Below are 15664 nucleotides of genomic sequence, written 5' to 3' on the forward strand. Positions count from 1 at the left end.
TATTTAAAGGTGCAGTGTGTAGAAATTGGAATTTTAGCGACATCTAGCGTTCAGATTTTAGAATGAGCCCATCTGTTACCAAAACATCACATCACTAAGCAACGAGAGCCTGTGAAGACCAAAAAGGATCGTGAGCCAGACATCATTTACAGCAGTGACGAGGTGAGGGTTTATTCATTCATTTTTTGTAACCATTATTTTTATAGATTATAGGTCAGTCTTCTTCTCCACCTGCCTTCCAGGTAGATTTCAGGACTGGCGGGCAGGTTCATATTTAAAAATCATGTTTCACTCTTTCTGTCCCCAAAACGTTGCCGTAGACAACATGGTGGTTCATTATGTCAGCCTCCGTGAGGGTGACCCACGGTAATGTAAATTTAAAAAGCTTTTTTTCTAATTTTGTAAAAAGAAAACAAAAGTTTTAAAGGGATGATTGTACACTTATTTTAACATACTTCACATAAATATATAAACATTATATTTCATTTACACCATTTCTGTTTGGCAAAATGCTGCCAACTTCTACACACTGCACCTTTAAGCACAGGGACTGATGAGAAACTGAGGAAGACAGTGACCATGTACTCAGTGATCACTGTCTGAACATAGAGACAGGTAGACACAGACACACCTGGATACCTAGAGAGGACAGACTGTTAGCTCTGTACACAGAACCAGGTAGAAACAGAAACACACTTTGTGCTGCACTGGAGTAAATATAAACACATCAGAAAAGCCATCAGTTATCATATCAAACAAAGAGTTCCCCACTTTGATTCACTACAGGATGAAGTTAAGATGACATACACTATATTGCCAAAAGTATTCACTCACCCATCCAAATAACTGAAATCAGGTGTTCCAATCACTTCCATGGCCACAGGTGTAAAAAATCAAGCACCTAGTCATGCAGACTGTTTCTACAAATATTTGTGAAAGAATGGGTAGCTCTCAGGAGCTCAGTGAATTCCAGTATTGTACTGTGATAGGATAACAAAGTGGAAGCAATTGGGAACAACAGCAACTCAGCCACGAAGTGGTAGGCCACGTTAAATGACAGAGCGGGGTCAGCAGATGCAGAGGCGCATAGTGCGCAGAGGTCACCAAGTTTCTGCAGAGTCAGTCGCTACAGACCTCCAAACTTCACATGGCCTTCAGATTAGCTCAAGAACAGTGCGTAGAGAGCTTCATGGAATGGGTTTCCATGCCCAAGCAGCTGCATCCAAGCCATACATCACCAAGTGCAATGCAAAGCGTTGGATGCAGTGGTGTAAGGCACACTGCCACTGGACTCTAGAGCAGTGGAGACATGTTCTCTGGAGTGACGAATCATGCTTCTCTGTCTGGCAATCTGATGGACGAGTCTGGGTTTGGTGGTTGCCAAGAGAACGGTACATGTCTGACTGCATTGTGCCAAGTTTGAAGTTTGGTGGAGGGGGACTATGGTGTGGGGTTGTTTTTCAGGAGCTGGGCTTTGCCTCTTAGTTCCAGTGAAAGGAACTCTGAATGCTTCAGCCTACCAAGAGATTTTGGATAATTCCATGCTCCCAACTTTGTGGGAACAGTTTGGGGATGGCCCCTTCCTGTTCCAACATGACTGTGCACCAGTGCACAAAGCAAGGTCCATAAAGACATGGATGAGAGAGTTTGGTGTGGATGAACTTGATTGGCCTCTACAGAGTCCTGACCTCAACCCAAAAGAACACCTTTGGGATGAATTAGAGCGGAGACTGAGTGGCAGGCCTTCTCGTCCAACATCAGTGTGTGACCTCACAAATGCGCTTCTGGAAGAATGGTCAAAAATTCCCATAAACACACTCCTAAACCTTGTGGAAAGCCTTCCCAGAAGAGTTGAAGCTGTTATAGCTGCAAAGGGTGGACCGACGTCATATTAGACCCTATAGATTAAGAATGGGATGTCACTTAAGTTCATATGCGAGTCAAGGCAGGTGAGCCAATACTTCTGGCAATATAGTGTACATATTGGGAGAACACAGACTCATCTGCATAGATGCTGCTAAATACATCCAATTCTGTCATAGCCCGAGCGAAAACCATTCAGTCTCCTGCCAACAACACACTGAATTTTATTATTTTCATTGACAATTAACATGCAGAATGCAAATAGTCTTATTGTTTAATCTAATAAATCAGATTTTTTTTCAATATACATTTATTAATTTTGGAATTATTTAACATGTAAATTTTGGCAGTAATGAATCTGTTCATGCCAACAAAGCAAATTGAAATTGATATTGTGAGATAGGGGGAGAAAGAGTGAGAGAAGGATAGAGGTGACATGACTGGAAACACTTCATCCCAAGTGAGACATTTTAAAAAGGAAACTCTGCGGATTTCTGTCACAGTACATCCCAACTTCACTAGTACGGTGTGAGCACTCAGGTCGTGCACAACCATCATACCATATAGTGTGAGCACATAAATCGTGGATTGAATGTTTTATAATCTTTGATGACATCATATTTGTAAAGCCTATTAAAGGCTTTAGACAGTGACATCGTCTTCAAAGGCAGAGGTTGGAATATTGGTGAAGCTGGGGATGTTTAAAACATTTTCCCTCCATTTTTGCCAAACAGTAGACCTACTGAACTGAGGTAACTACAGAGTCAAAGTTATGAGCAGAAATACTAAAAATAAAATTACAGAATGAAGCCTTCAATAAACCATTCATTCACATTAAAATATCATACCATTAAGCTAGGGCTGTCACAATATCAGATTTTCACTTCACGATTATCGTGGGCAAAAAATGTCACGATAACTAAATTATCACGATTTCAATAAAAAAATTGAATATTAAAGGGGCAATTGATCAAACTTATCTTTAACTTCATTTATGTTGTGTTCTCTCTTTTGGCAGATGAATTACACTCAAAATACCTGTCTAAGGAGGTACTGCAGCTGCTGTGTCATTGCGGAGGGTCAGTGTTTGTGTGTGAGGAGGAAGGGGGAGGGGTTGTTGGGGTGCTACGGGGGAGACGAAACAGGGCGGAAGAAAACAGGGGCGGATGTAGAAAACAAACTGTGTTCAAGTGGCACTGGATCATTTACATGATACTATCATATGCACATTTTTAACACAATATTGAAATTTTATTTTTTAATACCATGATTATCATCAATATCAGTATATCACAACAGCCCTACATTAAGCAAACACTGATGTCCAAAAGGACGTACATCTGGGAGGCAGAAAGGTGAAATGGATTGAGGACCTTACCCAAGGGTCTAACCTGGATACTGACCATGCCCTGGCCCTGATCTTAAATCCTGATCTTCTATACCAAAGTCAGCAACATAAACCTATGAGCTATCAGAAGCTAAAAGATTTTCACTAATATTAAAAAAAAAATCCACAAATATTCATTCATGTTCAAAAATATTGAAAGAATATATATTTTTTAAAATCACAAATATTCCAAAGTATGCAAAAATATCCTTAAATATTTAAAAATATTTACATATATTCAAGAATATTCACAAATATTCAAAAGTATTCACAAAATTTTATTAACATTTAAAAGTATTCACAAATATTCACAGGGATTTACAGATATTCAAAAATATAAAGAAATATTCAGAAGTATTCAAAAATATTCACAAAAACAATTAAATAGTCAAACAAAGACTAAAGAATTAAGTATTAAATTTTACATTAAAAAAACTGAACAGGTAAATACCCAGTCAGCTTTCTTTACTCTAATTACACCTCTCAGTCCTTCTCATCATGGCGACATTAGCCTATGAGGTGCAGCCTCAACATACTGCCTGTGGGTAGAGCCCCTCCTCTTTCTCTTTAGCCTGTAGGGGGTACTATTCCTCTGTCTCTACTGCCTGTAGTGGGCACTCCTCTGTTTCTACTGCCTGAAAGGGGCGCTTCTCTGATTCTACTGCCTTAAGGAGGTGCTCCTCCTCTGTCCTTTCAGCCTTTAGAGGTTTCTCCTTCTCTGTCTCTTCAGCCTGTAAGGGGCCCTCCTCCACTATTTCCACTGCCTGTAGGGGGCACTCCTCTGCGGATTTTACTGCCTGGAGGAGGTGCTCCTCCTCTGTCCTTTCAGCCTTCAGAGGTTTCTCCTCCTCTGACTTTCCAGCCTGTATGGGTTGCTCCTCCTCCTTGTCCTCTGCAGTGTAGTGTGCAATCACCACCACTGGGTGGCACACCTCCTTTTGTGTTAAAGTCTCCTGCATGGCTCGGTATATGGCGGACTTGGTGGAATCCTGCAGGGGCTGAGAGTGGAGAGACAGCAGATTAGTACTGGTCCAGGTAAGAGGACCTGGTAGGTGTTGGTTAAATCTGGGATCTATGGACTGGTCTAAAACCAACTCCTGACTCAGCCACTGTCTGAGATAACTGGACAACTCAAATCACACACAAATAGAAACGATTGGAAGACAAAACCAGATGATTGGACAACACAAATAGAGACAACTAGACGACTCAAACAGAGATGACTGGGTGTCTCAAACACAGACGACTGGATAACTCAAACAGAGACGACTTGGTGACTTAAACAGAAATGACTGGATGACTCAAACAGAGACGACTGGATGACTCAAACAGAGATAACTGGACAATTCAAACAGAGACGACTGGACAACTCAAAACAGAGACAACTGGACAACTCAAAACAGAGATAACTGGACAACTCTAACAGAGGCGACTTGATAACTCAAACAGAGACGACTGGACGACTCAAAATGAGACGACTGGACAACTCAAACCGAGAAAACTGGATAACTCAAACAGAGACGACTGTATGACTTAAACAGAGATGATATGACGACTTAAACAGAGACGACTTGGTGACTCAAACAGAGACAACTTGGTGGCTCACACACAGATGACTGGATGACCCAAACAGAGATGACTTGGTCACTGAAACAGAGACGACTTGGTGACACACATAGATGACTGGATGACTCAAACAGAGACGGCTGGACGACTCAAACAGAGATAACTGGACAATTCAAACAGAGACGACTGGACAACTCAAAACAGAGACAACTGGACAACTCAAAACAGAGATAACTGGACAACTCTAACAGAGGCCACTTGATAACTCAAACAGAGACGACTGGACGACTCAAAATGAGACGACTGGACAACTCAAACCGAGAAAACTGGATAACTCAAACAGAGACGACTGTATGACTTAAACAGAGATGATATGACGACTTAAACAGAGACGACTTGGTGACTCAAACAGAGACAACTTGGTGGCTCACACACAGATGACTGGATGACCCAAACAGAGACGACTTGGTGACTGAAACAGAGACGACTTGGTGACACACATAGATGACTGGATGACTCAAACAGAGACGGCTAGACGGCTCAAACAGAAATGAATGGATGACTCAAACAGAGACGACTGGACGACTCAAACAGAGATAACTGGACAATTCAAACAGAGACGACTGGACAACTCAAAACAGAGACAACTGGACAACTCAAAACAGAGATAACTGGACAACTCTAACAGAGGCGACTTGATAACTCAAACAGAGACGACTGGACGACTCAAAATGAGATGACTGGACAACTCAAACCGAGAAAACTGGATAACTCAAACAGAGACGACTGTATGACTTAAACAGAGATGATATGACGACTTAAACAGAGACGACTTGGTGACTCAAACAGAGACAACTTGGTGGCTCACACACAGATGACTGGATGACCCAAACAGAGACGACTTGGTGACTGAAACAGAGACGACTTGGTGACACACATAGATGACTGGATGACTCAAACAGAGACGGCTAGATGACTCAGACAGAGACAACTGGACGACTCAAACAGAGGTAATGGGACGACTCAATCTGAGATGACTGGATGACTCAAACACAGATGACTGGATGAATCAAACACAGAGGACTGGATAAGTCAAACAGGGATGACTGAACAACCCAAACAAAGAAAACTAGATGACTCAAACAGATATAACTTGAGGACTCAAACAGAGATAACTGGATAACTCAAACGGAGACGACGGTATGACTCAAAAAGAGATGACTGGATGACTCAAACAGAGACGACTGGATAACTCAAACGGAGACGACTGTATGACTCAAACAGAGATGACTGGACGACTCAAACAGACGACTGGATAACTCAAACAGAGATGACTGTATTATTAAAACAGACACAACTGTATGACTCAAAAAGAGACGACTGGACGACTCAAACAGAGACGACTGGACAAATCAAACAAAAACAACTGGACGACTCAAACAGAGATGACTGTACCACTCTAACAGAGACAACTGGACACCTCAAATAGAGATGACTGGATGACTAAAACAGAGACGACTGTATGACTAAAAATGATATGACTGGACAACTCAAACAAAGATGACTGGATGACTCTAACAGAGACGGCTGGACGACTTACACAGAGACGACTGGACGACTCAAACAGAGAAAACTTGACGACTTAAACAAAGATGACTTTTGACGACCCAAACAAAGACAAATGGACGACTCAAACAGATGATTGGATGACTCGAACAGAGACAACTGGATGACTCAAACAAAGACAACTGGACCACTCTAACAGAGACGACTGGATCACTCAAACAGAGATGACTGTAAGACTCAAAAAGAGATGACTGTATGACTCACACAGAGACGACTGTATGACTCACACAGACACGACTTGATGACTCAAACACAGAATACTCAAAGACTTGAACAAAGACAACTGGACAACTCAAACAAAGATGACTGGGTGACTCAAAACAGAGACGAGAGGATGACTCAAACAAAGATGACTGGATGACACACAGAGACGACTGGACAACTAAAACAAAGATGACTGGATGACTCAAACAAAGACAACTGGATGACACACAGAGACAACTGGACGACTCAAACAGAGACTACTGGATGACTAAAACAATAACGACTGGATGACTCAAACAAAGACGACTGAAGGACTCAAACAAACAAGACTGGATAACTCAAAAAGAGACAACTGGATGACTCAAACAGAGACATCTGGACACCTCAAATAGAGATGACTGGATGACTCACAGAGAGACGACTGGACGACTCAGAGACAACTGGATCACTCAAACACGGATGACTGCACGACTCAAACACAGACGACTGGATAACTCAAACAGAGACAACTGGATGACTCAAGCAAAGATGACTAGAAAACTCAAACAGATGACTGGACAATTCAAACAGAGACGACTAGACAACTCAAACAGATTACTGGATAACTCAAACAGAGACGACTGGAGGACTCAAAAAAGACGACTGGACAACTCAAACGGGACTGAACGACTCACACAGATGATTAGACAACTCAAACAGAGACGACTGGACGACTCAAACAGAGATTACTGGATGACTCAAACAAAGATGACTAGACAACTCAAACAGACGACTGGATGACTCAAACAGAGATAACTAGAGAACTCAAACAGAGATGACTAGATGACTGATAATTAGACAACACTGACAGATATAATCTTACAACTCAAACAAAGAAGACTGGATGACACACAGAGACAACTGGACGACTCAAACAGAGACTACTGGATGACTAAAACAAAGACGACTGGATGACTCAAACAAAGACGACTGAAGGACTCAAACAAACAAGACTGGATAACTCAAAAAGAGACGACTGGATGACTCAAACAGAGACAACTGGATGACTCAAAAAGAGACAACTGTGTGACTCACAGAGAGACGACTGGACGACTCAGAGACAATTGGATCACTCAAACACGGATGACTGTACGACTCAAACACAGACGACTGGATAACTCAAACAGAGACAACTGGATGACTCAAGCAAAGACGACTAGAAAACTCAAACAGATGACTGGACAATTCAAACAGAGACAACTGGAGGACTCAACAAAGACAACTGGACAACTCAAACAGAGGACTGAACGACTCACACAGATGATTAGACAACTCAAACAGAGACGACTGGATGACTCAAACAGAGATTACTGGATGACTCAAACAAAGATGACTAGACAACTCAAACAGACGACTGGATGACTCAAACAGAGATAACTAGACAACTCAAACAGAGATGACTAGATGACTGATAATTAGACAACACTGACAGATATAATCTTACAACTCAAACAAAGAAGACAGGATGACTCAAACAGAGACAACTGGACGACTCAAACAGAGACGACTGGTCAACTCAAACAGAGAAGTCTGGATGACTCAAAGAGAGATGACTGGACGACTCATACAGTGAAGATTGGACGACTAAAAACGCAGGAGACTGGATGACTCATACATAGACGACTGGACGACTCAAACAAAGATGAACGGACAACTCAGAGATGACTGGACGACTCAGAGACAACTGGACGACTCAAACAGAGATGATTGGACCGCTCAAATAGAGATAACTTAGGGACTCAAACAGAGACGACAGGAAGACTCAAACAAAGACGGCTTGGTGACCCAACAGAGATAACTTGAGGACACAAACAGAGATGACTGGACCACTCCAACAGGGTTGACTGGACAACTGAAATGGAGATGACTGTATGACTCAAACGGAGATGACAGGATGACTCAAACAGGGACAACTGGACAACACTGACAGAGATAACTGGAAGACTTGAACAGAGATAATCTGATGCAGACAGATTTTTACCTCAAAGTTCCAGGATAGAGAAATCTGCGGACACAGATATTTTTTGATTCTTTTACGATAAACGATTGTGAGCACGACCAAAGCCATGGCTATAATGATGACGACAAATAAGACCACAGCTTCCACCCATGGTGACTCCCGTCCTGTAGACACAGAGAACAGAACTTTAAACAGAGAGATTTTCAATACCACACTTGTTCCTTATTCTCTACAATGGCAAAACAACTAAAGAAGACATGCAACATCATGGATCACTCATCACCTAGGTACTTAAATCTGCAGGCAAACTCCTTCACACTAGTTAATCTGATCAAACCAACCAATCGAGAGAGAGACCTGTTGTCAACAAAGGATACATTGCACAAGTTAGTTTTAGTTAGACTTTGCTGTAGTCTGGTTTCAGCAGTTTCAGCTGAAGAGTCGTCCAAGATTTTGTTGCAGCTGACATGTATGACAACATCCCGAGCAAGAGGGTGCGAAGTCAGGATTCAGAGAATCTTCTCCATCATATCCAACAACTTGCTGCCCAAAAAACAGTGGGGGGCTGAGGATTTTGTTTTCCACACATTCCTGACAATCAAGTTTCTAATGACGAGAGTGGCTGGAGGAATAGCAGATAGCGGCTCACTCCTACCCTCTGTCAGCAGTTGCTGAGGGGATGGAGACAGACTGACAACACAGGGGCCATTAACTGGCTGTGGTGCAGGAGTGAAGAGTAGCAGAGAGAGGTGAGTCAGTCTGTGCTAGGAGGACAAGGCCTAAGGAGGGACAACATCACAGTCTGGAGGTGTGGCAGCCACAGCGGTAGCATCATGACCAGCAGTGGTGGGGACCGAGGCATCAGGTAGTATCAACTTGTGCCAAACCAAAGATGATCATGTCCATGAACTGCTCAGCCTCCTGGATTTTGTAGAAAGAGGATATCCTCTTTTCCAATTCAGTGATTAAGTCAACCAGGAAAGCACAGCTGACACAGCCAGATGGTGAAGCAGCAGGCAGGTAAGTGAAGCCATAGTTAATAGAGTGAAAGGGGGGTCTCAAGCTAAAACCAGGAATTCGAAGCAGTCTTTGCCTTTGTCGGTCCTTGCTGCAAAAGTCAGCTCAGAGGCTAAAAACTAACCAAAAGCCCAGTGACGTTAGCGTCCCTGAAGCAACGCTGTCTACCATAAAACTGAAAAAAACTTCAAATCAAGCTGTCAAATCTTAGACATTTTTCACTAAATTAAAAGACTCAAAGTAACGAAAAAGTTGAAATGCCAAAGAACTCAGCTTTCAACATGTGTGGTGGTTCTTACCATCAGCAGTGCTTTCACAGACCGTTCTGCTCAGTCTACTAGGGTCCCGGTCCATGTCTGGGTGGATCTGGACTGTGACGCAGTATCTGGTCCGAGGTTCAAGGTTATCTAAGACCACGGGATTCTGATTGATGCCCGTCTTGTTTTTGGCCTACAGGTGGCAGCAGAGAGCAGGTACAGTTCAACACAGTAGCTCTTTCAATAAATATTACTTATTATTATTATTAATTGATGACATTAATGCAGAGGTGTTCGAATATTTTGATGTAACAATTTATATGTGTATTAATTATAAAAACTTTTTAACACGATTACCTTTCATAATTGATAATAATTACATTTAAATTTTAAAATATTAAAAATGTGTGACCTTTTTTAATTGAATGATAAATATTAATATCAAACTGTATATTTTATCAAAAACATCAAAAACAGAATCATTTCAAAATTCAAAAGTAGCACCAAAAAAGGGTAAACAGGGTCAAAAAGGGCTAGAACAGGTTAAAAACAGGGCTATCAAGGAAAAAACAGGGCCTAAAAATGGGGCAAAACAGGGTCTAAATAGGTTATTTATATTAATAAATTTGTTAATTGTAAAAACATTTAAACATTTTTACATTTCATAATTGATAATAATTATATTTAACTCTAAAAACTTTAGAAATATTCTAACTTTTCTGAATTTTATAAAAATATTAACTATATATTTTATTAAAAACAAAACATTTTAACGTAAAAAATAATGTTTAAATTATTAAATACATTGGAAACAAACACAAACACTTGAAAATTCAATAACTCATGTGTATTATTATTATATTATTCCAAACATTAAACATCAATTTTAAATCTAAAACCTGTGCTGACTCTCACATCGTCTTTGTGTCCGTCCTTCCAGTAGGCGATGCTGTAGATCGGTGAGCCGTAAACTGCCCTGAATGATGACATGGTGAAATTGGGATCAGAGATGCTCACCTCCATGGTGCGTCCATTGGCAAGGAGAGAGAGGCCAGGTGACCCGATGATGGCTGAGGAGGAGAGAGAGGAAACATCCGACCAAATGTTTAATCATTATCAACAACACCTTTAAAATCAATCGAATTGAAATTAATTTCATCTAAAATAATCTAAATTAATTTTAGCTAAAATAATTTGAACTAAAATAATCTAATTTAATCTAATCTAAGATAATTTATTCCAAAATAATCTAATTTAAATAAATCTAAGATAATCTTATTTTATTGAATCTAAATATTTATTTCTTAAAGTTTTTTTTTTTTTTTACACACGGCACAGCATTTTGGTAAAGGACCTTCAATGCTCAGCCCACCTTTATGTACAGGTAACAGCACACCTGTACAAGCAGGTATCAGTAACCTGTACAAGCACATAACAGCACACCTGACGAGGAGGTGACAGCCTACCTATACAAGCAGGTGACAGCACATGTCTATGAGCAGATAACAGCACAGCTGTATGAGCAGCAGACAGCACACCTGTATGAGCAGCTGACAGTACACCTGAATAGGTAGGTAACAGCACACCTGTACCAGCAGTTAACAGCACACCTGTTAGAGCTGGTGACCTTGTTTTGATAACCTACAGGTGTTCAGACAGCATGTACTTACTGTCTCTGTCCGGGGTGAGGTTGTCAGATTTTGTCCACTCGGAGACCTCGTCCCCTCGCTGACTCTGTACTCGTCCTTGGTATGTACCGAACGAACTGATGGAGGCGTTTGGAGAGGAGAGGACACACTCAGTCAGAGAGGTGGACAAACACGCTGAAATCCATAACTGCTCCCTTCCCAGCACCGTCCTGGAGGAGAAGGAGGACAGGTGAGGGGGGTCGGTGAAGAGAGGAGGGGAGAATAAGAGATGAGAAGAGGAGGACATTTAAGGAAAGGAGAGGAGGAGAAGACTCTGAGGTCAATCAGAGTTGAGGAGGTGTGAGGACTCACCTGTACTGAGCCGTGTAGTTCAGCTCACCTGCTGCTCCCACAGGTGGATCCCACCTGAGCACCATGTCCATGTTAAAGGAGGAGAGACGGACTGATGAGGGTGGACTGAGGACAGATGAGGTTGGACCTGGTGGACTGAGGATGGGCAGGGTTGGACGGGGTGGACTAAGAACAGATGAGGATGGACCAGGTGGACTGAAAACAACTGGACAAAAGAATACAGAATACTGAACTCCAAACGATAAAGTGCAGACCATTCCTTCTCCCGCCGAGAAAAAACAACAATCCAAACAGTACAGGTGTGGAATGAGGAAGCCACCTCAATGCTACAGGACTGTTTTGATAACATGGACTGGAATTTGTTTGCTAGAGAAAGTGACCTGGAGGACTATGCTGGCACTGTTTTTGGTTATATACACTTCTACACAGGAATGTAACCACTCAGAGGAATATAAATCTGTTCCCTAACCAAAAGCTGTGGTTTAACAGCATAGTAAAGACACTACCGAGAGAAAGGGATGCAGCCTTCAAGACAGGAGACAGGCATGCTTACACTGTGGCAAGGGGGAGACTTCAGAGAGGTATCAGGGAGGCAAAGGGACAATACAAGCAGCATATTGAGGACCAGTTCAGCAGCAACAACTCACACAGCACATGGAAGGGCATCAAGGCGCTTACGGACTACAAGACCTACAGGATGCTGCCAGATGATGAGGACGGACTGCCTGATGTACTCTTGCACGTTTCGACACCAACAGAGGATAGGCAGCCTCAGCCATAGAACCAGTCAGTAACAGGCCTGCACTGGTCCTCCAACATCATCAGGTGAGGGCTGTACTGAAGGGCATCAACATACACAAAGCAGCTGGCCCAGACAGAGTACCAGGCAGGGTACTGAAGACATGTGCTGATCAACTTGCTGCAGTATTCACTGACATTTACAACCTGTCTCTACAACATGCTGCTGTTCCCACATGCCTCAAGCCATCTACCATCATCCCTGTGCCAAAAAAATCAGCTGTAAAAGACCTGAGTGACTATCGGCCTGTAGCACTTACGCTGATAGCCATGAGGTGCTTTGAGAGACTTGTCCTCTCACACATCAGAACCATCATCCCTCCTGACCTGGATAAACATCAGTTTGCCTACTGGGCAAACTGCTGCACTGAGGATGCCATCACCACAGCCCTCCACACAGCACTCACACACTTGGAGGAACCAAACAGCTATGTGAGGATGTTATTTGTAGATTTCAGCTCTGCATTTAACAAGGTCTTCCTTCACAAATTGGTCAGCAAGCTAAACACCCTGGGCCTTAGTTCCTCTTTGTGCAATTGCTTCATGGACTTTCTGACTGAACGACCACAGCATGTCAGAGTCGGAAAGTACACCTCCTCCACACTCATCTTGAACACTGGAACCCCACAGGGCTGTGGGTTGAGCCCCATGCTCTACACAAAGTTTGTTTTTAATCAAAGAGAAAGCCACAAAGAATTTCATTGTACTTGTGTATAAAATGACATTAAAAGATCATTCATTCATTCATTCAGTCATTCAAATACAAAACGCAGAGTAGCTAGTATTACTTGGAGAAGTAGCAGTCATGGTAATAATAGCAGTAAACGGAGAGGATACGGTTAACTCCCCATCAGGACATGATCTAGGCCCTTTTCTGGACTACCATTTAGTGGACCGTCGTCAGGCAGACCGCTTTCTAGTGGAACTGCCATTTAGTGGACCGCCATCCTGTTCCAGTAAATGACCACAGCAGGAGCATGGTCACCTCCACCATGCTAAGGGGCAATGTGAAACCTTTAGCCATTTGAAACTACTGACATGAGGGCTGTCTGAGCTGACTTCACTGTTTTAATCCTCTGAATGCTCCAGGGCAAAACATGGGCCAAACAGGGTCAAAATAGGGCTGAAACAGGGTCAAAACAGGGCCAAAATAGGGTCAGAACATGGCAGAAACAGGGTCAAAAACAGGGCCAAAATAATGTCAAAACATGGACCAAACAGAGTCAACACAAAACAACAGCCTAAAAAGGGTCAAAACAGGGCCAAGAAAGGGCAAAACAGGACCTCAGCAGGGTCTAAACATTTCCAAAACAGGGGTAAAACAGGTTCAAAACAACAGCCTAAACATGGCAAAAACAGGGCCAAAAAGGGTCAAAAAATGTGCCAAACAGGCTCAAAACAGGGCCTAAACAAGGGTAAAACAGGTTCAAAACATAGCCAAAACAAGGTCAAAACAGGTTCAAAACATAGCCAGAACAAGGTCAAAACAGGTTCAAAACATAGCCAGAACAAGGGCAAAATAGGGCCAAGCACTGACAACCTTGGTCCAAAATGGGGCTTTAATTAAATCAACTTGGGGCCTGAAATCATGAGTTTTAGTGAGCCTGGATTTACAGTGATCCGTTTCTGTCAGGTTTACTGATCATTAGAGGAACAGGTGTGAAAATCAACACCGGTCTCCCCTTTTCTCACGTGTACTAGATCCAACAGGAAACCTTCTGATCTACTTTAAAAACATGTTAGTTTTTCATTGAATTAATGTTAGAAAGTACAAACTTCATTCAACATTTAACTCCCTCCACACACACACACACACACACACACAGGTGAGCATTTACCTGTAGCTGCTGTGGAGTATACAGAGAGGATCACAAACACCACAGACGTTTTCATCTTCCTCCTGTTCTCTGAATGAACTCGAACTCTTCCTCTCTTTTTTATCTGTCTGATTCTTTATGAACAGTCCACTTCCTAATTCTCTAACTGCCGGGGGTGGGGCTTGCCCCGAAACGAAACACTTCCTGATCAGAAACGGCACGAGAAGTCCACTATAAAAAATGAATGCTGTCAGCTTTTTAGACCTATCCACTATAAAAAAACAACAACAACAACAACAACAAAAAAGTTAGTTTATTAACCTGTACTTTCGGATTATACAAACTGTCCACTGTAAAAAAGAAAAAAAAAAACAAGAACAAAAAAAAACAAGAGCTATGTAAAAATGACTGCAATTGTATTAAAGTGTCCACTGTAAAAAAAGAAGTGTGAGTTTATTAACCTGTCCCCTCCGAAAAAATAACTGAAAGATTAATAACCTGTCCACTTTGAAAAAAAATTAGGTAGTTTATAAACCTGTCCACTGTGAAAAAATTAACTGTAGTTTATTAACTTTTCCACCTCTGAAAAAAACAAGTGTAGTTTATTAACCTTTCAATCGTGAAAAAATAACTGTTTGTTAATTATCCTTTCAACTACCACGCCTCAGGCTGGTGTTTCATTTGTCTTGTCCCCTGTGTATTTCTATTGCATATAATTCACAGCTATCTAAAGCCTGCAGTAAATGGCAGTATGCTCTGTGACCCATCACCTTTCTGTGCGTCAGCCACTCATACTGGTAGGCAAGCCCCCTCACCACCTGCAGAGGGCACAGACAAAATTTTAAAAAAGTTTAAAATGTAAAAGTGTTATCAGGCAGGTGTGTCCTGCAGTGTAAAAGTGCTTTGAGTCGTGAGATGACTAGAAGAGCACTGTACAAGCTCAAGTCCATTTATTGTACATGTATAAATACACAAAAATATCTATATACACACACATACATTTTCATATGCTAGATAAATGTATATAAATGGAAATATATATAAACACACATAAAATAAGCTATATAAAAAAAACTGATAAAATGCAAGATTTAATCATTTTATTGATATGAAAACATGATGTGACTTTT

The 15664-nt window shown here is 41.7% G+C and overlaps 1 protein-coding gene across 2 annotated transcripts; it reads right to left on the bottom strand.

Moving 5' to 3' along the window:
- Positions 1–3530: 3530 nt before the first annotated feature.
- Positions 3531–14725, bottom strand: LOC121522286 (interleukin-10 receptor subunit beta-like). Of its 2 annotated transcripts, none has more exons than XM_041806484.1 (7): positions 14556–14725; positions 11920–12124; positions 11590–11684; positions 10835–10989; positions 9962–10112; positions 8667–8809; positions 3531–4248 (listed from the first exon to the last, which is right to left on the bottom strand). In XM_041806484.1, the coding sequence occupies exons 1-7, from the start codon at positions 14608–14610 to the stop codon at positions 3835–3837; spliced, it is 1218 nt and encodes a 405-aa protein (XP_041662418.1). In that variant the 5' UTR covers positions 14611–14725; the 3' UTR covers positions 3531–3834. The 2 variants fall into 2 exon arrangements, with proteins under 2 accessions (XP_041662418.1, XP_041662417.1); XM_041806483.1 differs by having other exon boundaries at positions 11590–11777; positions 14556–14724.
- Between the last annotated feature and the right edge of the window lie 939 nt (positions 14726–15664).

This window comes from Cheilinus undulatus, linkage group 15 (genome assembly GCF_018320785.1).
Source record: "Cheilinus undulatus linkage group 15, ASM1832078v1, whole genome shotgun sequence".
Taxonomy (NCBI): Eukaryota; Metazoa; Chordata; class Actinopteri; order Labriformes; family Labridae; genus Cheilinus; species Cheilinus undulatus.

Excerpts from the sequence above, each read along its gene's own strand:
- LOC121522286 (XM_041806483.1), bottom strand. The coding sequence starts at position 14,610 with ATGAAAACGTCTGTGGTGTTTGTGATCCTCTCTGTATACTCCACAGCA. Across the intron at positions 12,125-14,555 it reads ATACTCCACAGCAGCTACAG|TTGTTTTCAGTCCACCTGGT; the intron begins GTAAATGCTCAC and ends TCTTTTGTCCAG. Across the intron at positions 10,113-10,834 it reads AGGACGGACACAAAGACGAT|GCCAAAAACAAGACGGGCAT; the intron begins GTGAGAGTCAGC and ends TGCCACCTGTAG.